We start from the raw sequence: 23,711 nt of genomic DNA, 5'->3' as shown, positions 1-23,711 counted from the left end.
TCCTTCCGTCGCCATTTACCACCCGCTTACCTTCTCCTTCCTCTTCACCTTCCTCTCCCTCTGGTAATCACCATATGCTACGAGGGATTCATTTTGGTTTTTTTACTATTCCTTCATCTTTTTTCATGCAGCACCCCAAACCCCTTCCCTCTAATAGCCATCGACCAGTCTGTTCTCTGCATCTATGGTCTATTTCTATTGTTCGTTTATTTTGTTCATTAGCTGCCATATATAAGTGAAATCATATGGTACTTGTCTTTCTCTGACTAGCTTATTCCACTCAGCTATTTCTATTACTCATTTGAAAGTAAGATTTATGTACTTTTATTTGTAGTTGTAAACATGAATAGTACAAATATATGACTCCTAAATACCTTGTAATGCCTCCTAATTGTTGACTTGCCTTTTTGTCTTTCCTCCCCTTACAGGCGGAGTACCTCTTCAAAAACAACCCTGCGACGCAGTGAAGCTGGGAACCCGGGTGCCGTGACCCTGTGCAGAGCTGGAGACGACTTTGACATTGCAATTTGGAAAACCGCATTAAAACCTGCCTTCCCAGGTTTTGGAAAATTATTTTTTTCCTGCAGGCCAATATTTTATTAAGCGAATTATTATCACAAGCTGTGTGGTGATGAGTGCTTACTTCATGAAAACTAAACTGGGAAGGGAAATTTGGGAAGGCGTCTGTGGCACAGCTCGTGGGACGAACCTCGATTTGGTATTTCATTCTTAGTCTAAGTCATCTGCATGCTAATGTTTCCGGTAATTTACAGTGTGGAGAAAATCAGAGTGTATATATTATCTGAACATGTGGGCTAATGAATCTGCACAATTTGTCATGGCCCAGATACCAGTGGTATTAGAAATGGAAATAAATTAGGATGGTTCATGCTTTGTTGAATCACAGTAAATCAGATGTGACTGGTCTCCACAAGGCTGCTGTTTGAGTTCAGGGTCAGTACCCCAACCAATATGTCAGAGAGCACTGGAGACCTCTTTGTGGGAAAATTCATGTAACAGAATGAATAGTATTCGTGATAATTAGAAAATGGTCGAATATTTTTAGCAAACTAACTGTACAATGTAGGCATAAGCAATCAATCCTGATGGTCTCTCCCAGCTCTAACAGCCCCGTGATTCCCAGAATTACACTGAATGAGAAATTTGTTTAGGTCTAGTCTAATGGCATATCTACTTGATCCCTGTAGATAATAGTGTTATGTGAATACACTGTGCTATTTCTTTTTTTGCACCCTGGCTGGGGAGGGCACTATTTTTTTTATTGTGGTAAAACACACACAACATAAAATTTAGCATTATAACCGTGTTAGCACATATAATTCAGCAGCACTAAGTACACTCACAGTGCTGTACGTGTACCACTGTCTAGCTCCAGAACTTTCTATCACCGAAAACGGAAACCCTCTACTCATTAAGCAGTCACTTCCCATGATCCCCTCCCACCAGCTCCTAGCAACCACCAACCTGCCTTCTGTCTCTGTGAAGTTCTCTGTTCTGGACACTTTAAATAAACAGAGTCATACAATACGTGGTCTTTTGCGTCTGGCTTCTTCCACACAGCATGTTTTCACGGTTCATCCAAGTCATAGCCCAGGTCAGTGCTTCGTTCCTTTTTGTGGCCGAGTAATACTCCACTGCGCGGAGAGACCACACTTGGTCTAATCGTTCACTTGGGCTGTTTCCACCTTTAAATGTAGTGAATACAGCTGCTACGAACATCTGAGGTCAAGTTCTTGTTTGGGCACTGGCATCCATTCTTTTGGGTAGACCCCTAGGAATAGAATTGCTGCCATGTGGCACTTCCACATTTAACTCAATGAGGGACTGCCAGGCGGTTTTTCCACAGTGGCCGGCTCATTTTGCATTTCCAGCAGCAGGGTGAGCGGATTCTAATTTCTCTGCATCCTTACCAACATCTGTAATTTGTGTGTGTGTGTGTGTGTATTTAATGGTAATGAAGTGTGTATCACATTGTGATACACTAAGCATCCCTCCACGTGCTTACTGGCTATTTATACATCTTCTCCAGAGAAATGTATAGTCAAGTCCTTTGCTCACTTTTTATTTGGGCTGTTGATCTTTTGTTATTGAATTGTAAGAATTCTTACATGTTCTAAATATAAGACACTTATCAGATATATGATTTGCAAGTATTTCCTCCCATTTAGTGGCTTGTCTTTTCACTTTCTTTGATGGTCCCCTTTAAGGTACAAAAGTTTTTACTTTTTAAAAAAATATTTCTTTTTAGAGAGAGGGAAAAGGAGGGAGAGAGGGAGAGAAACATCGATGTGTGAGAGAAACACTGACCGGTTGCCTCTTTCTCGGCCCTAGTGGGGACCCGGCCCGCAACCCAGGTCTGTGCCCTGACTGGGAATCTAACCGTCAACTTTTTGGTCTGTAGGTTGGTGCTCAATACACTGAACCACACCTGCCGGAGCAAAAGTTTTTAATTTTGATGATGCCCAATTTACCCCCTTTCCCCCTTTTCTTTCTGTTCTCTTTCTGAGCCTTATATTTTAATAAAAATACTAAGTAAATAAAAAGAACACATTTTCAACAGTTTGAAGTCATTAGTCTTTGTAGTAGTTGCCTTTTCACATCTCCCTGATGGTTACATTTCATGACATTGCTCCTTCCTTCACTGAGCAACCCAAGCAATCGAAGGAGAGTCTGTCTGCCTCTCACCCCTCCAGTCTCATGTCCTGGCCCCAGACGCTCCCTTCTCCTCCCTGGGCTGCTGCTGTCCCCTTGCCTGCTCCGTTCGGTCACCACTCTCCACGTACCAGCGGGGATGTCTTGTAGAAGCAGAAACCAGGTCTGCGCAAAGCCCTCCACAGCCTTCCCCGCCCACACAGACCCAAAGGCCAAGTCCCGACCTGGGTCTGGGAGGCCCATCCAGCCTGTCCCCTCAGGACCTCACCGTCTCCCTCACTTCAAGCCTTGTTGCCAAGTATAGTCTGTTGCGGGGTCTTCGCCTGAGCTAGGCGGCCCACACGTCCACGTGCTCTCATTTTATCCACACTCAGCTCAAGCAGGCCCTCCTCAGAGGCCTCCCCACATCGTCTTCTCTGTGCACCCCCCCCCGCCCCCACTCTTTCCTCTGCTCACCCGGACCTCATTTGATCTGCCTACGTGTCTCTTGTCTCTTCCGCATTAAAACGTAAGCTCCACGGGGCAGGGATTCTGTTTTGCTTCTGTGTATCTCTAGAGACCAAAAATGTACACAGTACACAGAAGTATATAAGTTAGCGAATAAAAGCTATTTAGCTGAACTTTTTTGCACAGCGGTTCTTTTATAACTAATTCCAATTTTCAGTCATTCTTTAGTCCATATGCTGTGATGGGCCACTTACGTAACTCTGAGGGTCACCAAGAGGCTTCCCTAGTGCCACTTAGGTAGAGGGGGATAAATGGTGTTGGAAGGAGACTAGACTTGGGGCAGTGAGCACACAACACACAGATGGTGTATTATAGAACTGTACACCCGAAACCTAGATAATTTATTAACCGATGTCAGCCCAATAAATTCGATTCAATTTTTTAAAACTGCTCAGAATGTGATACAAATTCTGCATTTAGTATATCTGGATTTAGCCCCACCACAGGAGTGACACAAGGTAAGTCTGGTCGACAGGCCGGCCGGCTCTGAGACGGCCCCCACGGGTGTTGGCACCTCTGAGTAACCTCTTCTCCGGCTGTGGGCAGAGCCTGTGACTGCTTCAGTCCCACGGAACACGGCGATGCTCAGGTGACACGAGACTGCAGATGACGCCAGCAGGCTCATTCATCTTCTCCACGCAAGAAGCTTTGACAAAGCACGCTGCCATGTCAGAGGCCCACTTGGCCAGGAGCTCAGAGGGCTCTTAGCAAACAGCTAGCAGGACACTGGCACCTTCAATCTAACAGCTTCTAGGAACTCAATCTGCCAACAGACAGGGATGCAAGTGAATCCTTCCATAGGGGGTCTGCAGATGAGACCCCAGTCCTAACACCACGAAGGCAGCCTTGTTGAGAGACCCTGAAGCAGAGGACCCAACTAAGCCATGTCTGAATTCCTGACCCACCGAAACCGTTTGATAATACATGTCTTGTTTTAAGCAGCTTAAAACCGTGGCAGTTACTCCACGGNGTCCCACGGAACACGGCGATGCTCGGGCGACACGAGACTGCAGATGACGCCAGCAGGCTCATTCATCTTCTCCACGCAAGAAGCTTTGACAAAGCACGCTGCCATGTCAGAGGCCCACTTGGCCAGGAGCTCAGAGGGCTCTTAGCAAACAGCTAGCAGGACACTGGCACCTTCAATCTAACAGCTTCTAGGAACTCAATCTGCCAACAGACAGGGATGCAAGTGAATCCTTCCACAGGGGGTCTGCAGATGAGACCCCAGTCCTAACACCACGAAGGCAGCCTTGTTGAGAGACCCTGAAGCAGAGGACCCAACTAAGCCATGTCCGAATTCCTGACCCACCGAAACCGTTTGATAATACGTCTTGTTTTAAGCAGCTTAAAGCCGTGGCAGTTACTCCACGGCAAAAACTAATCTAATGATTAATAGGCATTATTATCTCCCAGGAGTTGATGTTCTGTGCGATCACTGTTAGGGACGGAATGTTTGCATGTCCCCAAATTCGTATGTGTAAGCACTACCCCCCCCCCCGCCCCCACCCCGTGTGATTGTTTGGAGACTGGCTTCTATGGAGTTAAGGTTGAGTGAGGTCAGAAGGGTGGGCCCAGACCCAGCAGGATTAGTCTCCCTCACACAGGAGCGAACATGCAAGTGCTTTCGCTCTGTCTCTCTGCCTTGTGGGGACATGGGGACATGGGGACACGGGGACACGTGGCCGCCCACAAGTCAGGAAGAGAGCCCTTATCAGAAAGCGGCCTCGTTGGCGCCAGGATCTCAGACTTCTGGACCTCCGGAAGTGAGAGAAATAAATGCCTGGTGTTGAAGCCATTCACTCCGTGGCATTTCGTTACGGCAGCTCATGCTGAGATGATTACAACTGTGTGTTTGTTTTAGCCAGATTAACTGCAGAATTGAAACTACTGAAGTGCCCAGGCCAATCTAAGTTGTCTTTAACCGACCAGTCACAACCCGATTCTTTAAGTGCCAGTGTGTGCCAGCTGCTGTTCCGTGCTTTGGGCTTATTATTAAACAGTGTGGTCCAGGTCCCACCTTCATGGAGCTTATATTTTAGTGGGGATGGCAGAATAGATAACTTAAAAAGTTACCAAGGAAGTTCTGGTTATGCGACAAGGACTATAACGCAAATAATCAAAGTTTGGATAAGTGGTATGGGAAGGCATCCGTGAGGTGGGGACATGTGAGCTTTGACAGACGAGGAGGCAACCACTGAACTAGGCAGTGCTGCAGAGGGGGGCAAGTCTGGAGGCTCGGGGGTGGAAGGGAGCCTCGCATGTTAAGAAAAAGAAGAGGCCAGGAGGGTTGAAGCTCAGATGGGAAAGGGGAAGAGTCTGGGATGAGGCTGGAGAGAAAATCGGAAGCCCGATCACGCATGGCTTCATAAGCCACCATTACGTTTGGTTTTATTCTAAGAGCAACTGAAGCCATGAAATTGGGTTTGGGTACAGGGGGTGATGACACCTCTAGCATGTTCTGAAAATCAGCTACTGCATGGGCAATGGATGGGAGAGAAGCAGTAGTGAAAGGGGGAGGAGAACCAGGGCTACGACAACAGTCTAAGACAGTGGCTAAGAAGGGGACAGTGGTTGCAGGGATGGAGAGTTGGGGGGGGGAGGATTTCCAAAGGATTTGGGAGGTGCAATCAATGGGACTTGATCACAGATTGGATATGGTTAATGAGTGAAGGGAAGAAATCTAGGATACTGATTTGCTGCAGAAACTAGCAGAGGCAGGGTTTGGGCTGGTCTTACCCAGCATGCTGTTGTGGTTCTTTCTTCCATGCAAATGGTAGACAAGGCATTCTTCAAAACATAAACTAATAGACACCTAAAAGGGGAATGAGAATTTAATGAAAAGACAGCTTGAGAGTACAGCACTCACTTGATGGAAGTACTTCTGTTATTTTTACTTAGTGACTCATAAAGCTGGTTTCTGATTAAACTTTCTTAAAAAGTATGCACTATTAATAGTCCAATGAATCAGTGCACTTTATTTTTGGGATAGAAACCTGCATCACACAGTATCTGCAATTATTGCCCCCTAAGTGACACTGAAACACAATCCAGGTAGTGCCTACAGTGGGAAACGATCCTGCTCTGACACGTGTGTGTGTTTTCTGTATTCGAGTGCACTGTGGAGCTAAGAGAACCAGTTTCAGAATTCTTCCCACTATGTATGACGTCATTGTGTGGACCACGTGATCTGAAAGCTACTTAACACCAGCTGAAAGCACCTTCCCACTCTGAGCAGCTGGCAGAAACGGCTGGGGTCCCGGCTGGGGTCCCGCAAGGGCCGGCTGCAGGGCGGGCAGTAGCAGTGGAGACAGGCGGCAGCTGCAGGGAGCGGGCAGGGGCTCTGAGGGGGGGGGGGGCAGGGGGGCGGGGTAACAGTACAGTGTCTTAACCAACACACTGGTAATTGGCTTTAGCTCTCGCTCCACTTTCTGTGGCTCAGGTTTTATCCTTAATCAGGTCCTACGAGTTGGGGCTACGCAAACACCTTGCTCACTACTGAGGTGTGAAATGTTCGTTGCAGAAGACTGGGTGTATGTCAGTCCCTTCCAGAACTCGATTCCATTAACACGAGTCTTGCTTGCAGACGTTATGCCCTCTCTCCAGCTCCCGAAGTGTGTTTTCAGTGGCCTGACACGTTTCTGAAGGTCTCGCAGGCACTGCAAAACCCACCCATATCAAGCTCACCCACTCACCTAGTTATTTTCCTGTCTCTTATTTCAGTCACTGGGAGCCCCATTCATCCCACCACCCTCCCTAGAACCTTCGTAATCATTTTTACCTTCCACTGCATCATCACTCATAACCAGGATTAACTTACATCGCTGAAAATCTCTCGACTTCCTTCATTTCGAGCTTCATCATCTCTTACCTCACCTATCCTCCAACTCAAGTCTCACCCAGTGCAAATTCATTCCCTGCCCTTTGAGCGATCTTTCAAAAAATATGTTTCAAAACTTTCAATGGCTCTCCCATCCACAAACAGGTAAAACCCACAGTTCTCAGAATGGCCTCAGTTCGAAGGCCAGCACCTGGGAGAGGGCCTGTCTGACCAGGCTATCTAAAGCTGGCTCCAGGGACTCTCACAATGATTCATTTCATTCGTGGTTCTTAATCACACCCTGCAACTCTCACCTCTGGTTATGGGTTTATTATCTGCCTGCCCAACCCCCCCCCCCCACCCGGAATTCAAGGTCCAAGTGTGCCAGTTTCCCACTGTATTTTTCTTTTTCTTTAAGATTTTATTTATTTATCTTTAGAGGGGAAGGGAAGGAGAGAAATATCAATGTATGGTTGCCTCTCATGAGTCCCCTGCTGGGAACTGGCCTGCAACCCACGCATGTGCCCTAACTGGGAATCGAACCGCAATTCGTGTGGTTCCCAGGCCTGCGCTCAATCCACTGAGCTACACCAGCCAGGGCCCCATTGTATTTTTCATAGTGGAAAGGAACCCGAGCCTAGCACCTTTTGCTCTGCTTTTTTGTTTGTTACATTTTCCCTCTACCTGGTGCACTTCTCAAACCTTAAGTTTTCTCATCAGGATGTCTTTTCCCTCCTCCGCCCCTTCCTTCTCCCATCTTCTTTTTTAAAGTCATTCCCTCTTGCGGATGTGCTCTTCTGTCCACGTCCTAAATCTTAGTTTTTTCAACAGGACATTTCTCAAGTCATCTTCTGTGCGAAATCTACCTTGACTCCCCGCAAATACAGTTCCTTTTAATAATCTTCGGCCAGCAACGTAGCACCCAGCACGCTCCCTGGCACCGAGCAAATTCTAGCCGCGAAAGGCTGAAACAGAAACGCTGCGGAGCTACTGCGGACGCCCTCCACCTCTTCTTCAGGCCGCGATCCCGGCAGAGCACGGCCGTGAGCTCGGGAAGGTCCCATTCTTTACTTTATCACGTACATCAGCAGTGCCTATCTGTACAGCAAGGTTCAAGTGCGCAGACTTAACGCTTTACTGTTTTCTCTGGATCTCAGACTGTCTATCTTCTGAGGACAGGTCCACTGCGGGTTCCTTAACCAAAGCCACCCCCAGGACGGAACTGAGAATCAAGTACGTGCAAGCCTGTCTCCATAGAGTGCTGTTCCATGGAAAGGGTGGCCACACAGACAATTTAGAATTTTCTAGGAGCCACACTTAAACATGTAAAAAGAAACAGGTGGAGGTAATTTTCGCGTTGTTCCCTTTAATGCAACATATCCGGACGATACAAGGCACCGGCGCGGGTCCGAACACTAAGACCTGAAATCCGCGTGCCTTGGGCAGGGTCAGCCCTTCTTTCTCCCCGGAACTAGCCTGGCGGGGAGCGCTCAAGGCGGCCGCACCGGGCCATGCCAGCTTGGACCCCGCGTTTTCCCCACCGAGCCTGGTCCCCGAACGCTAGTTCCACTGGATGTTCTGGGGGGAAAACCCTTTGTCAAACTTCCGGAGTGTATTTAAAGAATTTAGAACTTTATCGGCCGTATTCGATCCCTTTCTGCTCCTGCCTGCCATCAACCTGGGCGACGCTTTACAACGCGTTCTAATTCGAAGATCGGAGCATTGGAGCCGAATCGGGCTCGGGCAGGGCGTCTCCGCCTTCTGCTGGGGGTGAGGGAGAAGGCTCCCGAGCCCCGCCCCGGGAGAAGATCTCTTCTGGACCCCTGGGGAGAGATGAGGACCCCGGGGAGAGATCAGGGCCCGGAAACGCCGCCTGCGGGAAACTGGCCGCAAGAGTGCCCGCCTAAATCCCCAACGGTTACTGCCGCCCAAGTTTCCATAATTCGTTCAAGTGTGAAGTTAACTCCTGTGCCAGCACTGGCTGTCATTGTCCTACCCCGAGAAGTTACTCGTTCAACAAATACTTCTCGATCTCCTGAGTCCATGCATTCGAGGAGCAAACAGCCAGAAGCGCCGTCTCGGGGGAAGGCGCGTCTCCCTAACAGCTCTGCGCCCTCTGCCCCAGCTCCGCTAGGCACCGCGCTGGCACGATCACGTTCAACAGGAAGGAGGTTTATTCTCCCTCTGCTGAGCAGTACGAAGTGGTGGAGTAACCTGTTACCGCCCCAAGGCCCCGACCCACGTGGCCGCGTTCTGAGTCCCTCTCTCCGGCGGCACACCGGACACGCGTGGGTGTCTCAGTTCCTTCCAAGCACCTCCACAGACGCCATTCCAGGGGAGGCGCAGCCGCCGCGACCTCAGGCGCCACGAACCGCGAAACCTCACAATGCGCCGGAAGCCGCTCCTCGCGGTCCCAGGGCCTCCCTGGGTCCTTCCTCGCGCCGTCTGGGCCCCGTCGCCCCCGTCTCGGACGGGAGCGTCTCCGGTCGACCGACGACCCGCTACAGGAGCTACCAGCACCATTCCCACATCACTCACGGTACCCCTAGCAAAAAACGTGACCGGATCGGAGCGGAAATTGCGCGACCTCCGACCACTTCTCGAACTACCTTTCCCGTGAGGCTTCGCGGCGTCGGGCAGCCTCTGCGCAGGCGCGCGCACCGCGTGCGTGGCGGCGTCAGCAATTCTAGAACGTTGCTGTGGTAGCGCTCGGGCGCCATGTTAGGACGAAGGGGAAGGAGGAGAAGCGCTTAAAGCGGCGGGAGCGGGTGCGGGAGTGGGGTTGGACCCAGGGCTGCGGCAGGTCCCCCTCCCTCCCGCCTCTGTGGATCATGCCCAGGGCAGCAGCGGCGGCGGTTGCTGGGGGGAAGTGACTGGGCGGTGCCGGCGCAGGAAACGATGCCGTTGTAAGTACTTTGTATTCTGTTTTCTCCCGCACGCCGGCGGGGCCTTGGGGGCGTCGGGGGATGAGAAATGGGTGGTGCACGGGCTGGGCCTTCGCCCCTTGGGGGCAGCCGGCGGGACTTGGGCTCTTCCTGTTTCCTCATCCACTCGCTGCCGCACTTCCCCTCGTGCTCGGGTCCCACTTCCCCCACCTCTTCCTGGCTTCTGCAGCCGTCGGTCCGGGGGCCTTCCCCTTCCGGAAGAGCCAGAGGAACCTCCATTCCCATCACTGCTTCGTCTCCGCTCCGGCCGAAAACCCCAAACTGCGTCCGGCGGCGGCGGTGGGGAAAGGAGGCCCTGCTGCTCGCGGGGTCTGCACGTGGGGTGCGGGCTCTCCCGCCTCGCCTCCCCGGCGCATTTCGCGGCTCCTCCAGTTCCCTGTCTACCTGCGCTGCGTCTCTTCCCGTTTCCGAGATGCTCAAATCGTGCGGCGGTGTTAACCCGCGTCCACGTTGGAGGTGCCATGAGCACTAGTTCAAAAGCACCGTTTTGGGCGTTGAGCCTAGGTGTTTGAAGCCTTCCTCCACCCAGTCGTTCCACCACCAGGAAAAGGGCACTTGCCAGGAGGCCTCCGAAGCGCTCCAGGTTCTGGCTTGCTCGCCCTGTTTTGTTTTGATGGAGCGGAATTGCTACCAGCTTCCTTCTCCCTCCACCTCGTAGTGATACTTCTGTGTTTTCTGATTGTAGACGTAAAGCCAGTCTATCCGTGCATTCTACTCTCACTAGGCCTACATTTTATTGCCCCCCCCTGCACCTTATAGAGAGTTTTCAACATAAGTTTTCCCTTTCTCATTGAAAGAATGAGATGTAATTTTAGAAGTCGTTGTTGGGATAGAAAGATTACAGCTTATGTTCTGCGTTTACACAGCAGCGTTGGGGCCTGAATAGTGAGACTGCATTTCTTTCACTTTTGGAGATTTCAGAGCGGGAGTTCTTTGAGACGAGGGACCGAGTTTTCTTTGTAGCCCCAAAACGAGGCATGTAATTGACATTCGAAGTTTTACTTCAATGCAAAATAAAGTTTTTTTTTAATTTCTAGACACCTATTGTGTAGCACATCAGGCTTTTTTTTTTTTGCACCTATTACCGACTATAGTTTTCCGACTTTATACAAGGTGGGCAAAAGTAGGTTTACAGTTGTGAGTACACAAAAGTTTATTCTTGAATTATTACTTGTTACTTATTGCATTATCCATATGAGCAACTGTAAACCTGCTTTTGCCCCACCCTATGTGTGAGTATCCTTGTGTGTGTGCGTGTGTCTGTCTTTACAAGTGAGGCTCTAACTTTGACACGGGCTTTAAGGACATCTATTGCATTTTACACGATGTTTTAAAAAGGAATTTTATACTCTTTCTCATCCACTCCTGTCATTTTAAGAGGCTTATCAACATATGTCTGTAATAAGAATATTTATTAGTTTTAATTAAATATACAGACCGAAGATTTTAGAATCAGCAAGTTCCCTGTTGTTTCATCCTTTCATGGAAAGTTAAAAAGAGGCACCAGGAGAACCAAGTCTAAGCAAGATTTTTGTAGCTGTTTTCAGTTCAGCAGCAATTAAAATACACCTGAATGTTTGCGGTGATTCCATGTGACTTCTTTGTGTTAGCTGAAATTTTATTGCTGCTTTTGAAAAGGGAATTCTCTTTCTGATAGTCATGTCAGTATTAAAAGTGGATCATGATAGAAGTGTATCCCTTATAAGGCTTTAATGAGGAAATAACTCAAGTAATAATTTGTCTTAGTTTTTGTAAATTAAAATTTCTTTTATACCTACTTTTTCCAAGTTTTCTTTGTGGAGGGAGGGAGGTATATATTTCCTTTGAAAACGTAGGAGCTTCAAATTCTTCAGCAGTGTTTCCAATGTCTTTCCATATGTCTTGATATTTCCAGTATCAGATGGAAACAGTCAAGATAGTGAGTTTACACATGCACATGGCCTTTCCAGTGTGTTTCTGAAATGTGGACGACATGGCCAGTTTCTCATTAGCTCTCCCTCTCAATCTCAGCCCTAAGTGTGCAGCAGAAAGACGAGCCTGCCTAGTTTAATAGACCTTTTTCCTCATCCGTTTGCTTTGTTTTTCATGTTCTGGTGTCACACTGACATTAACTTTGTTTCTTTGATGAAAGCAACAAAGAAAGAAACATTGTGATTTTCCAGTTTATATTTGACTTCACTTCCATTTTTGGTATGCCAGTCCTGTCAAATTTGGGCAGGTGGGTAGGGTGGAAACACATAGGCCATAGGTGAGTTGTTAGAATGGACCCAATGGACCAAATAAAAATAGACTATTGAAGTTGAGGTCATTATAAAACATTGTGAACAAGTGTCCATATTTGCCTAAAAGTCATGTAATTGCATATATAATTTTGAAAGACTTGTATGATTTAAGAGCCATGGTGATGGAAGCTTCTGACAATTTTGACAGTAGTGAGGTTTGTTTATAGAGTTTATCACATGGTATGATTGATATTTTAGGCTGTATAATTCTTTTCATGGAGCTGTCCCATGTATTGTAGGATGTTTAGTAGCATCCCTAACCTCTGGTAGATTTCAGAAGTCCGTGCCCCACGCCTGCCCCCAGTAGTGATGACCAAAAAAGTACTGCAAAATGTGCTCTGGGGCCAAATCTTTGCAGGGAGAACCACTGCATCAATGCAGAGTGGAATGCCCTTATAGAAACCATTTCCAGGTTTCTGCCCTGCCCTGTGTGGGCCAGGTCGTTACTCGTGCTTAGTTTTGGCTATCACACAAGTAGCCAGTTTCAGGGACCTGGCATTCACGTCACATTCACAGACTTGTGCAAGTTCCTGGAAGAGATATTTAGCAAGACTTGGGGAAGACGAGCTTTTCTCCCAAGTATTATTGGGCTGTTGCAAAATAAAGAGGAAGTGAAGTACTTTCATGTAGCCGTCACAGGTATGTTTGGGACCTGTTGGTGGGTAATACTGTGCGGAGCAGTGGTCCACAGAGGTCAGGGGTCCCTGAGACCCTTCCGGGGAGTACATAAGCCCAGACTGTTGGTTAGCAGTGCCGAGATGACGCTGGCACCAGGGGGGCAGTGCCCAAGGCTTAGAGAGAATCAAGGCAGCAGCGTCCTGTTGTCCTGGTGGTCATATTTCTTCACCGCACACACAGCTAAAAAAAAGTCCTTGATGACGTGGTCGTGCTAATTTGACTAAATCTTGATCCTTGAGTTTGCCTTTTAAATGTGGTATGATAAAATGGGAACTCAGCATAAAGCTGTTGTTTCGCGAACGCACGTATGCTTGATTTGTGAGCTAAACGCGTGCTTTTCTCACAGTTCTAATTTTACCTGAAGAACAAGTGATGAACTGTGGGTATTTGTACTTGGCTATTTAACGTTCACCTGAAAATAAAGTGAGCCTGTATCTTTAAAGAAAAGAACACAGTATTTGTGGCCAGTGATAAAATTTGAGCTTTCAAGCAAAAATTAGGGCTTTGGAAAGCTCATTTCTGCCATAACAGCATCCCAGCAATGTGAAATGTTTCTACTTAGATTGGTGGTGATATTAATGAATATAGTGGTTTTTTTATATAGGTTTTTTTTTTTGGTAGCATATGATAATGTGCCAGCATTTGGAAGATACGTATAAATTAGTGAACCCACATCTTCCCCAATCACCAACCATGGTGTAATAAAATTATACATGGGTGAAAGGTACATTAAATGCAAGATAGACCAATGGATTTTATTTTTATTTGATTTTCAGACATTTTATTTACTTTCCTTAAACATTTCTTTAAAGATTTTATTTATGTGTTTTTAGAGAAAGGGAAGGGGAGAGAGAAAACCACCAGTGTGTGGTTGCCTCTAGCACGCCCCCAACTGGGGAATCTGACCCGCAACTCAGGCATGCGCCCTGCCTGGGAATCAAACTGGCGACCTTCTGGTTTTGTGGACGGGCTGGTGCACAGGCCAGTGCTCGGTCCACTGAGACCAATGGATTTTAATGCAACAGAGTGCAAAGAGTTTATTGATCTGGTTTCAGCTTTCATACTATAACTAGTCTTACTGAAATTGCCACTTGTGGAGTTTTGACGTAGTACCAAAGAATATCCACAGTTACTTGAAAAGGTTATTAAAATATTCTCTCCCTGTTACAAAGGTATGATGCTAAGTTTTTTAATATGTGTCTGCAAAAACAACTTACTCAGAGGGATTGAATCCAGAAGCAATTATGGGAGTTCAGCTGTCTTTGATTAAACAGAATTAAAGACATTTGAAAAATGTAAAAACAGTGCCATGCCATGTTTCGTTAAAGAAACATTAAAGAAAATTATAACTTGTCTAGTCATAATTCCCAGTGCAGTAAGTACTGGTGGACATAATCCATATAGCAGAAACTATTTCAGGTCCTCGAGAAATTTTAGGAGTTATAAGAGGGTCGAAACTGTGGCTGTGTAGGAACAGCCAACAGCTGGCCCAGGCTGCTGTTTCAGTGGTGGCGTCAGCACGCTGTCTGGGCGGGTTTTAAACGTGGTCTGGAGGTGGGGCACATGATTTTCAGTGAAAAACAGTGCATTAGGTACTTTCTAGGGAAGATAACTTCTGAGGTTTTAGAGGTTTTCTTAGATTTTGGGATTGAGATATTTTGTAATGAATTGTTTGCTGTGTAGTGAATATTGGTTATGGTTTTGAAATGTGGCATTTTACCTTCTGCGTGCTTTCAGTTCACTCTTTCTCACTTCCCAGAAGTTGGGAAGGAAGGTATTGGAGTTGAGTAAATTTATGAGCCTGTTCAGTTCTTTTCACCGTGACTCCCACCAACCCTTAGGCAAAAGGTTTATAACGTACAACTTGCAAAAATATTTGGTTTGAGCCCTGACTGGGGTGGTTCAGTGGATTGAGCACCAGCCTGCCAACTGAAAGGTCGCACCGGTTCCATTCCCTGTCAGGGCTCATGCCTGGATTGAGGGCAAGGTCCCTGGTTGGGGGTGTCCTCTCCCTCTCTTTCTCCCTCCCTTCCCCTATCTCTAGAAATAAATAAACAAAATCTTAAAAAATATATTTCATTAGAACATTCCAGTCATTGGTAACAAAGCCGCCTTTAAGTTAAGACTCAAATTTCACCTTCAGTTGCATCTAGGTGAGTTTGTAAAAGCTACGTGCAGGCAAATTAAGGCCATTTGGAATCTTAGCTATTTCTCATTTTTTGGTGGGGTGGGAGGCATGTCTTTTATTCTGTATGTTCAATGTTTTGAATATTCACATCTTTAAAGTAGTTGCACAGAATCAGTTTACAATTCGCAGAGCAACAGAATTGGAGGAGGCATTAGTTTTCTCCTTAAAGATGGTTAAATTGAGGCTCCAAGTAGTCACTTGTCCAAGGAATTAAGGGTGCTGAGTGGTAGATCGGGCTGTGATTCAACTCTCATTCTGGGACAGGACCAGGCCCTGGGAGCCTTGTTGGGAGCCCTTTGAGCAGCTCAGTTGGAATCTTCACGTAGCTTGAGTAGAATTAGATTTCAGTGTAACGCTTTGTGTGTGTCCGTGTGTAGAACATAGGAATCTTAAAAGTTTTTTATTGGTAACACTGCATAGTTACAGTGAACATAAAGTATGATATACTATACAACATAAGATCTTACTTTGTATTTTTAGGGACTGTTTTGTTTATTTAAAGCCACGTACAGACTTACCAGTCACAAACTCCATTTTGTCACCACTTCCTTCTGTGGGAAAGCTATTTGTTACTCTTTTTAAAGATTTTATTTATTTTTAGAGAGAGGGGAAGGGAGGGAGAAAGAGAGGGAGAGGAACATCTGTGTGCTAGGGATACTTTGCTCCCCAACCCCCCAAATAGGGAGCTGGCCTGCAACCCAGGCACATGCCCTCACCAGGCCCCAAACCCTCCGGATCACAGGCTGGCACTCAGTCCACCAAGCCACGCCAGTGCCAGAATTGTCTCTAAAATTTATGTTCCCTCTATACTTTGTCCAAAAACTAGCTTCTTGCAGTTTATGGTAGTATTTATAGTTTGGGGTTAAGAATAGAATTCCTGTCATTTTGATCATCAGAAACATCTAAATTTCGTTTCCTGGAGTTAATGTGTATAATACTATGTTTTAATATATTGACTATTCCTTTTTGATATATTCTTATACTTCTTCAGATTCTCTTTTTGCTTTCCTTCATTTTCAAGTGTTCTTGGCAAATTAATGCAGGAGTGCTGTGGTTTGTCTGGTTTTGTTCTCTTGCTAGCCCTTCTGGAGAGAGAACAGAGGCAGTTGGAAATGCCCAAAGGAAAAATAACCTGGCCGTTGTTATAATTGGATAACAAGTACCCTTTTCCTGCATAATTAATCTTGAATTTCCAAAGTGTGGTCTTGGGATTCATCGTAACTTATTCCCCCTCAGTATAAACTATTAGTTCATCTGTGTCTGAATCTCTGCTTCTGCTTTCTAAATATTGGCTGGATGATCCACTTGGTCTTCATATTTTGAGACTATAGTTAGGTTCTAAATGTATTCAGTACCACTTACACTGGTCATGTGGCAGGAGAATTAGCCATCCTTAGAGTAGTTTCTTAGCAAATAAATGCATTGTCTGAGCTATATGACTGACTCTAAACTATTAGTGAAATTAAAACATGTTAAACTTACTGTGAAATAGATTTGTACTATTTCTGCTAAGAATTAATATTTAATAATGCACTTACATAGCTTAGAGAAATCCCTTGTTTTCTATCCAGTGTCCCTTTTTCTGCTTAATCTGAATGGCGCATATTACATTCAAGTTGAGGGCCTTCAAAACATCAAATTATACTGTGGTGAATTGTTACATTAGATAAGTTGTGATTTATCTGATTGCTTCCAAGAAGAATATCAGGTTTTCAGTTTTAACCCAACTGACAAAAACTGAAAAAATGAAGAAGTGGGTTTTTTTTTGTTTGTTTGTTTTGTTTGTTTGTTTTGCCCGGCTACATATTTTGAGGCAGCTGGTCCTGTTATACTGTTGGCCACAACATAGACCAGATGCCTTATATAAGGAGGTGGGGCGTTATCAGTAGTAGTAGCTTTGTTTAAATTGGGCTGAAAAGGCATCAAAGGTTTACTATTTGGAAGAGCACCATGGGTGATTTGTTGTCCTTTTCTATTGTATTAATCTGTCTTACCCGGACTTTCCCTTTCCCTTTCCCCTCTCTGCCCTCCAGTCATTTAGAGTGCACACCTCTTTCACTTCTTCCTTTTGAAGAGCATTGAGTTTTTGTTTCTGCAGTATTTATTTTAAGCTTTTACTTTGCATTTATCTGCTGTTTAAGTATCTTGAATCTCAGACCAGATTTGACACTGTCACTGGAAACAGAGGCTGTCTTTGTATTCCTGGTGTTAGCGTTGTCTTTTGTTCAAATTTACAAGTTCGGTAAATTTCACCTTTACTATTTATTATACCATACTTTTGGCAAAAAAATAAGTTAAATGAGAAAAAGGCGCTCTTGGGAGCATTGGATTCGTGAAGTTTGATCACTTTGGATGCCTTAGCAGTTTCCTGGAGCAACAAATAAAGTGTGATGTGCTTTGTATTGCTACTTCTTACCACAGGGTATTGCACTGAAAAATTCATTTTAAAGTCTCATTTTATTAAACTTCCTTAATGTGTTTTGATCAGCATAATCAAAAAACGACTTGGTTTTAAATTGAGCCTTTGGTGTCCCTTTCTGTCGGGATGATTGGAGCCTTCTTAGCATCACTACCTTAATTTAGTGGAGAGTAGTAGGATTCGGTTTTCAGCTTTTACCATCAGTATTTGTTTTTAAGAGTAATTTAACAAATTGAAACAAGGTAATTATAAAATAGAAAGTGGAAATTCCCCTGCTCATGTTTGTGTGCACAGAAAGACAGTTTTCAGAGGCACAGCTCTGTGTTGTGGCAGGTGCACAGAGGCACCTCAGCGTCTCAACGCCCAGGCTGTGGTTGTAGTCAGGTGCCAGGGTTCACGCCCCAGTCCCGTGAGTTTAAGTGAGCCTTTCCTTCTCTCTCTGGTTTTCTTCATCTGTAAAATGCAGAGTTAATGGAGTTGTTTGGAATAGTTGGGAATAATAATGAGGTGCTTTCACACACTACATGGAGTGTCAATAAATACTAGCTATTACCATTACTATATTCTGCAGCTTTTTACCTGACATTGTGGGTATCTGTCTGCGCAACTTAACATGTAATAATGGCTTCATTTTTCTATCACATACTATATTGCAGAATACTCTGTAATCAGCCAGTTCTATATTAATGGATATTATGATGGTTTCCAGTTTGTTAGTGCATTGTGTACAGTGCTCCAGTGTAACCCGGGATATCTTTTTTGTATGATTCTTACAAAAAGTGTCAAATTCTGGAACTTGTGATGTCTCGAGAGGTGTTCCTCAGCCAATATCAAGTGTGCCCCTTCTGTAGGAAGTCACCCTGGACTGACACTGCTTGTTTCAAGCTTATTGTTCTGCAGGTGCTGGGGGCCAAGTCCATACTTGGCCTGTCATCCAATCCATTGCACATCTGTCCCAGAAGTGGCCAGAAATTGGGATTTTTGTGATTAGGATTTTATATATTACAATATGGTTTAAATAGGATATGTCTTCCTACTTCAGGGCCTTTGGTTTGAGTTCTGTGTCCTAGGATTTCTGTATGATAGATTGCTAGAAGTGAATTTGCTAGACATAAACTTTAAAAATTGATATATTGCCCTGTATGGTGTTGTTTAGTGGACTCAGTGCCAGCCTGGAAACTGAGAGGTCACCAATTCGATTCACAGTGGGGCACGTGCCTGGGTTGTGAGCCAGGTCCCCGGGGGCTTTCAAGAGGCGACTGATGGGTGTATCTATCGTATATCATTGTTTCTTTCCTTCTCTTCCTCCCTTCCTTCTCTTCCTCCCTCCCTTCTCTTCTCTCTACAAATAAGTAAAATAGCTAAAAAATTGGTATATACATTTTTAATTTTTTTTGAAAGATTTTATTTTTATTTATTTATATTTAGAGGGGAAGGAGACAGGGAGAGAAACATCAATGTATGGTTGCCTTTCGTGCATCCCCTGCTGGTAGTTGGCCTGCAAGGAACCGGTCTGCAACCCAGACATGTGCCCTGACTGGGAATCGAACCGCAATCCTCTGGTTCACAGGCCCGCGCTCAATCCACTGAGCTACACCAGCCAGGGCTATACATTTTTAATTTTGACGAATATTGCAAAGTTGCTTTTTAAAATGAAGCACCAAGTTCACTTTCATTGTGATGGATCGGTGTGCTCATTTTCTTACACTATTGCCAACATTAGTGGTTTATAATAAGTTTTTAATTTTTATCAGCTTATAATAAGTTTTTAATTTTTATCAGCTGTCCATCAACTTTGTTTTTCTCCAGTCTTACGGAAAATGGTTGTCTTAATTTGCTTCCCTGATTTCCAGTGAAACTGTGTGTGTGCACAGGATTTAAGAACTTTGTGTATTTAGAATAGAATGTTACCATTTGGGCAGAGGTTGAATGTATTTTCCTTACTTACCATCTGCTTTACCTGTGTCCATGATGTATTTTTGCCATATAAAAGTTGGAGTATTTTTATATGGGCAAGTATGTTTTGTGTATGGCTTTTGGGATTTGTCTCTTGCATAAATGTGGTTCTGAAAATAGTGTTCATTTCCTTTAACATTTCAGAATGTCTCATGATTTTTAAATGTTTTATAATGTATCATGTCATCTCTAATTTAGATTTTACTGTATACAACCAAAGCCATTTGAGTATTTCATACTTTCTTCACTGACTTGGAATAGTTATTAGTAATAATACATCCAAAAATTGATGATACTTTTTTTTTTGGATGTATGGCCACTAACTACAGTTCACAAATTACAGGAACCTGCACTATTCATGTCAGCTTTATAGTTGCTGTACCAAGAGTCTCTTGATATTTCATAGTGTACGTACTGGTTAACTTGGACACCTAAACTTTCGAAACAAATACATAGCTGTAATAAGGAGCCTGTTGTGCTACTTTTACAAAAATGTTGCTGTTCTTCTTTGTAAGTGCCCAAATATCCTAATAAGAGTCAAGTCTTAGCCTATCGTCGGAAAAGGACAGAGCTCTGTTTGAGTATTAGTTTAAAAACTTGCTATGTTTGGAAAACTCCTTATGTCACCAATGTGTCATAGTTTTTAAATTCCTAGTTCACTATCCATCTTATAGAAGAGATGTAATAAATTTGCTGGTAAATCCATAGATACCACTTACCGAGAATAATTTTCACTAGTAACAGAGTGGAAGAGAAAATGGGCCTTTCTACTTTATCACATTTCTGCAGAATTGAGAGTAGGAGTTCTGAATGCCATCACCAGAAGTTGTGGAGCGTTTTAAGGAAACTGTTTTAGGAAGGTGTGCTTGGCAGCAGCACGGGTGGTGGGCTGCGTGGCAGGGGAGTGGAAGGGTGAAGTGGTGTCATGGCGGCAGTAGTTGGAATAGAACTGTTACGTCGAATGTTGTTAAATTAGAAAAGGAAATGGGCATGTGTCCTTTCTGAACTTGGTGAGCCTTGCCATGATGACAGTAGTTTAAATGTAGTCAAGAAAATACCCCAGATTCTAAGAGAAGGATTCTGAAAATACAATGTCCGACAGAAGTAATGCCTGCTTGAGTGTGGTTGGTAGGGCAGTAATATGGGTGTAATAAGTTATAGTTCTGTCTATCTATCTATCTGTCTGTCTATTTATTTATTTAAAGGCACTATTTATCTTTAGAGAGAGGGGAAAGGAGGGAGAAAGAGGGAGAGAAACATCACTTGGTTGCCTCTCGCGCTCCGCCAGCTAACCAACTGGCCCTGCAACCCAGGCATGTGCCCTGACTGGGAACCAAACCAACATTTGGGTTCACAGGCCAGCATTCAGCCCACTGAGCCATACCAGCCAGAGTCAATTTATAGTTTTAATTTGAACATTTCACCCAAAATGTCACATGGTGTGCTTGAGTGTGATATTGTTATGTTACAGAATTACATGCTTAGGATTTTGTAATCAAAGGTTTTATAATAAAAAAGGAGTGTTATTTGTGCTGGACCCTGTTTAACAGTGTGCCCTCTTACCCTTCCCTTCACACTCACCCCCAACCCTGCAAATGGGAGTCTTTGGCAATCATTTGTGATTTTGAGGGGAAGCAAAATTTTATGTACTCTGTGTGTAGGTATATATGTCCTACTCTGATCCAGAAAGTAGTACGGTTTGCAAACCAGAATGCTTTAGTCACACGTTAAAAACTAGCAAGATGTTTGCGTTAAAGGTGGGTGGGAAGGAAAAATTAAGGATAGCCATATAAAGCAGAAGAGGAAATTAGGGCACTAAAATAGTTCTAACAGAAATACAGTGGTATTTGGGTTTTTGTGGAGTAGAGAACTTGCTGGATTCACACCAGTTTTGCTCTAAGAGTTTGCACAGTATCTTAAAGATAAATGCAAGTCCTGTTTATGCAGATAAATCAGTTGCTCAGAGGGGCAGGTGTTCTTTTTTCTTAAATATTTTATTTATTTGTAGAGGGGAGAAGGGAAGGAGGAAGGAGAAAGAGGGAGAGAAACAGCAGTGTGTGGTTGCCTCTCACTCCACCCTGACTGGGGACCTGGCCTGCAACCCAGGCGTGTGCCCTGACTGGGAATTGAACCAGTGACATTTGTTTTGCAGGCTGGCACTCAGTCCACTGAGCCACACCAGCCAGGGCAAGAACAAGTGTTCTTGATATCGAAAACCAGATTTGAGTCACACATACTGGAGCTGTACACCATTTGTTTTTCCACGTTGTTTTACATAATTGTAGATTTATTTTTAACATAGAGTAACGTCTGAAGAAAACTAAATACTGGTAAAAAGGTCCCTAGAAAGTGATAGACACAAGCAGGTGCCTAATGTGTTCAAGAATGTGAGGAAGAGTTTTGCATTCTTGGGATTGATCGCTGTCTGGTGTGTGGTCCAGAGGGAGAGTGCACAGGAGAATCTTCCAAATTACCCAGGATTGGAGTGTGTGTTTGTGTTTTGTTAGCAACTGATTTATTTTCATCTCATGGCTAATGTTTCTTCTTGGGACATTTTGGAAATTCAGGGCATCTGGCAGCCTGGAATTTTGTGCTATGCCACTTATTATTAAGTCATTTATGTTAGAGGCACAGGTATCTGTGTTTCTTTTGTTTGGTAGTGATGTATTTTTATTTCGTGTGTTCTTTAATCCATGTATGTTCTGTATGTGTGGGTAAGTAAGTAAGTGCCATGTATGTCCTTCCTTGAACTGGATGGGACAGATGAATGTGTGTTCATTCTCAATGGTGTGACTGCATTTTGAATAAAGTAAATAAAAATGTACAGTTCACCTGTAATTTGCTTCCCCATCAGAGTGTTAATGTGGAAACTAATGTAGACATCAACATTTGTTTTTCAAATTAGAGTGAACAGACTTGGTGTGAATTTAGAAATCTAAGTCTGGACCCCTAATATTATGGTAATGTAGTTTAAATAGACAGGCTTTCCAATCATTGTTTTTTGTATCACCGAAAAACCAGAATATTAGAGAAAGAAAAAAACAGGAAATTGTAAGTGAAGAATCTTAACCCCACAGAGATCTAACTCAACTGGTAATGAATTTAAACCTTTCAGAAAGGAAAAGACTGCAGAGAAACATATTGCTTGCTCAAAACAACAACAAAAAAGAAAACTATATGTAGTGTAGAGATTTAGTATTTGAAATTTAGAAAATGTGAATTCAGTTTACACTTGCCTTGAAAGCACTCTTTGCTTGCACCAATTCTGTCTAGAATGAACTTTTACCCTTGTTTTCATTTCTGGCCCCACTCAAGCTAGAATTATTTATAAAAGTGTAATCCATGATTCTGGGATAGTAGTGAAGGGCTATAGCTTACTTGAAGAAACTTAGGAAGCAGTGAACAATACAAAGAATGCAATTAACTCTAGGCTATGTGGTAAGGGTATTTTTTTACATTTAATACCTAATTTATCTGAAATTTATTTAAGAATATCCAGTCAAGGATTATGAAATGACTAGTTTTGAGGGCCACATTTTTTATGTCATTTTTAAGGAATCTGATAATTATTTGTTGATTGGTGAGAATATGTATTAACCAAGACATTGTGAATGCACTTACATGTAACTTGAAGTTAACATATATTTTAAACTTAGGAGATGCTACATAAATTTTGGAAGTTGAATATCAGTGTAAGCTGCTAGTCTTCAGGTAGTGCTTAGTGCTCATGTGGATTCCCAGCTCTGTGAGTTAGCATCATAGCCTTGTGTAGCCGTGCAGTTTAGATGGAAGGAGTAGGGGAAGTGTTCTGACATGAATTGATTGTTGCAAGAGGTAATCTGATATTTACTTAGTAAATGTTACTGTAAAATCTTTTAAAATTGAAACAATTTCTAACTAGATCAGGAAACATTGATTAGATGGTAGGCAGCCCACTGGCTAATCAGTAATAAGCAGCATGGGCCTCCTGGCATTCTTAGGTCTGTATTGATTATCAGAAATCAAAATACAAAACAGCCCAATGGTCATAGTATAGACCAGAGCCCAGCGGGTAAGTAATGAATGCATAATGGGACTTACCTGCCTAAGATCTTGGATTTAGCATGTTAATTGCTTGAGTAAATGGATTGTTGCACTTTATTTTAAAAAGAAAAAATGTATTTAGAACTTAAAAGAAAAATAGGGGTATGTGTAAAATAGGGGTGTGTATATGTGTGTAAAACAAATATTTGTTAAAGAACAG

The 23,711-nt window shown here is 44.0% G+C and overlaps 2 protein-coding genes across 6 annotated transcripts in view; both read left to right on the top strand.

Annotated features, from left to right (window-relative positions):
* The window catches only part of AK7 (adenylate kinase 7), a 53,216-nt gene extending 50,973 nt beyond the window's left edge, over positions 1–2,243 (top strand). For both annotated transcript variants that reach the window (XM_037031211.1, XM_037031210.1), the window contains exon 18: positions 429–2,243. In XM_037031211.1, coding sequence (XP_036887106.1) covers positions 429–467 — 39 coding nt within the window. In that variant the 3' untranslated portion in view covers positions 468–2,243. The remainder of the gene's footprint in view (positions 1–428) is intronic.
* Positions 2,244–9,679: 7,436 nt separating this feature from the next.
* Positions 9,680–23,711, top strand: part of PAPOLA (poly(A) polymerase alpha) — a 62,315-nt gene continuing 48,283 nt past the window's right edge. For 3 of the 4 annotated variants that reach the window (XM_037031595.1, XM_037031594.1, XM_037031592.1), the window contains exon 1: positions 9,681–9,906. In XM_037031595.1, coding sequence (XP_036887490.1) covers positions 9,899–9,906 — 8 coding nt within the window. In that variant the 5' untranslated portion in view covers positions 9,681–9,898. Of the gene's footprint in view, positions 9,907–23,711 lie in introns of all 4 variants that reach the window. The other variant, XM_037031593.1, reaches the window with a different exon arrangement.

The sequence above is a fragment of the Sturnira hondurensis genome, unplaced genomic scaffold (genome assembly GCF_014824575.4).
Source record: "Sturnira hondurensis isolate 20B ecotype Veracruz unplaced genomic scaffold, ASM1482457v3 Scaffold0021143, whole genome shotgun sequence".
Taxonomy (NCBI): Eukaryota; Metazoa; Chordata; class Mammalia; order Chiroptera; family Phyllostomidae; genus Sturnira; species Sturnira hondurensis.
The sequence above is the reverse complement of the archived record's forward strand: the minus strand, read 5'-3'. Positions and strand labels throughout refer to the sequence as shown.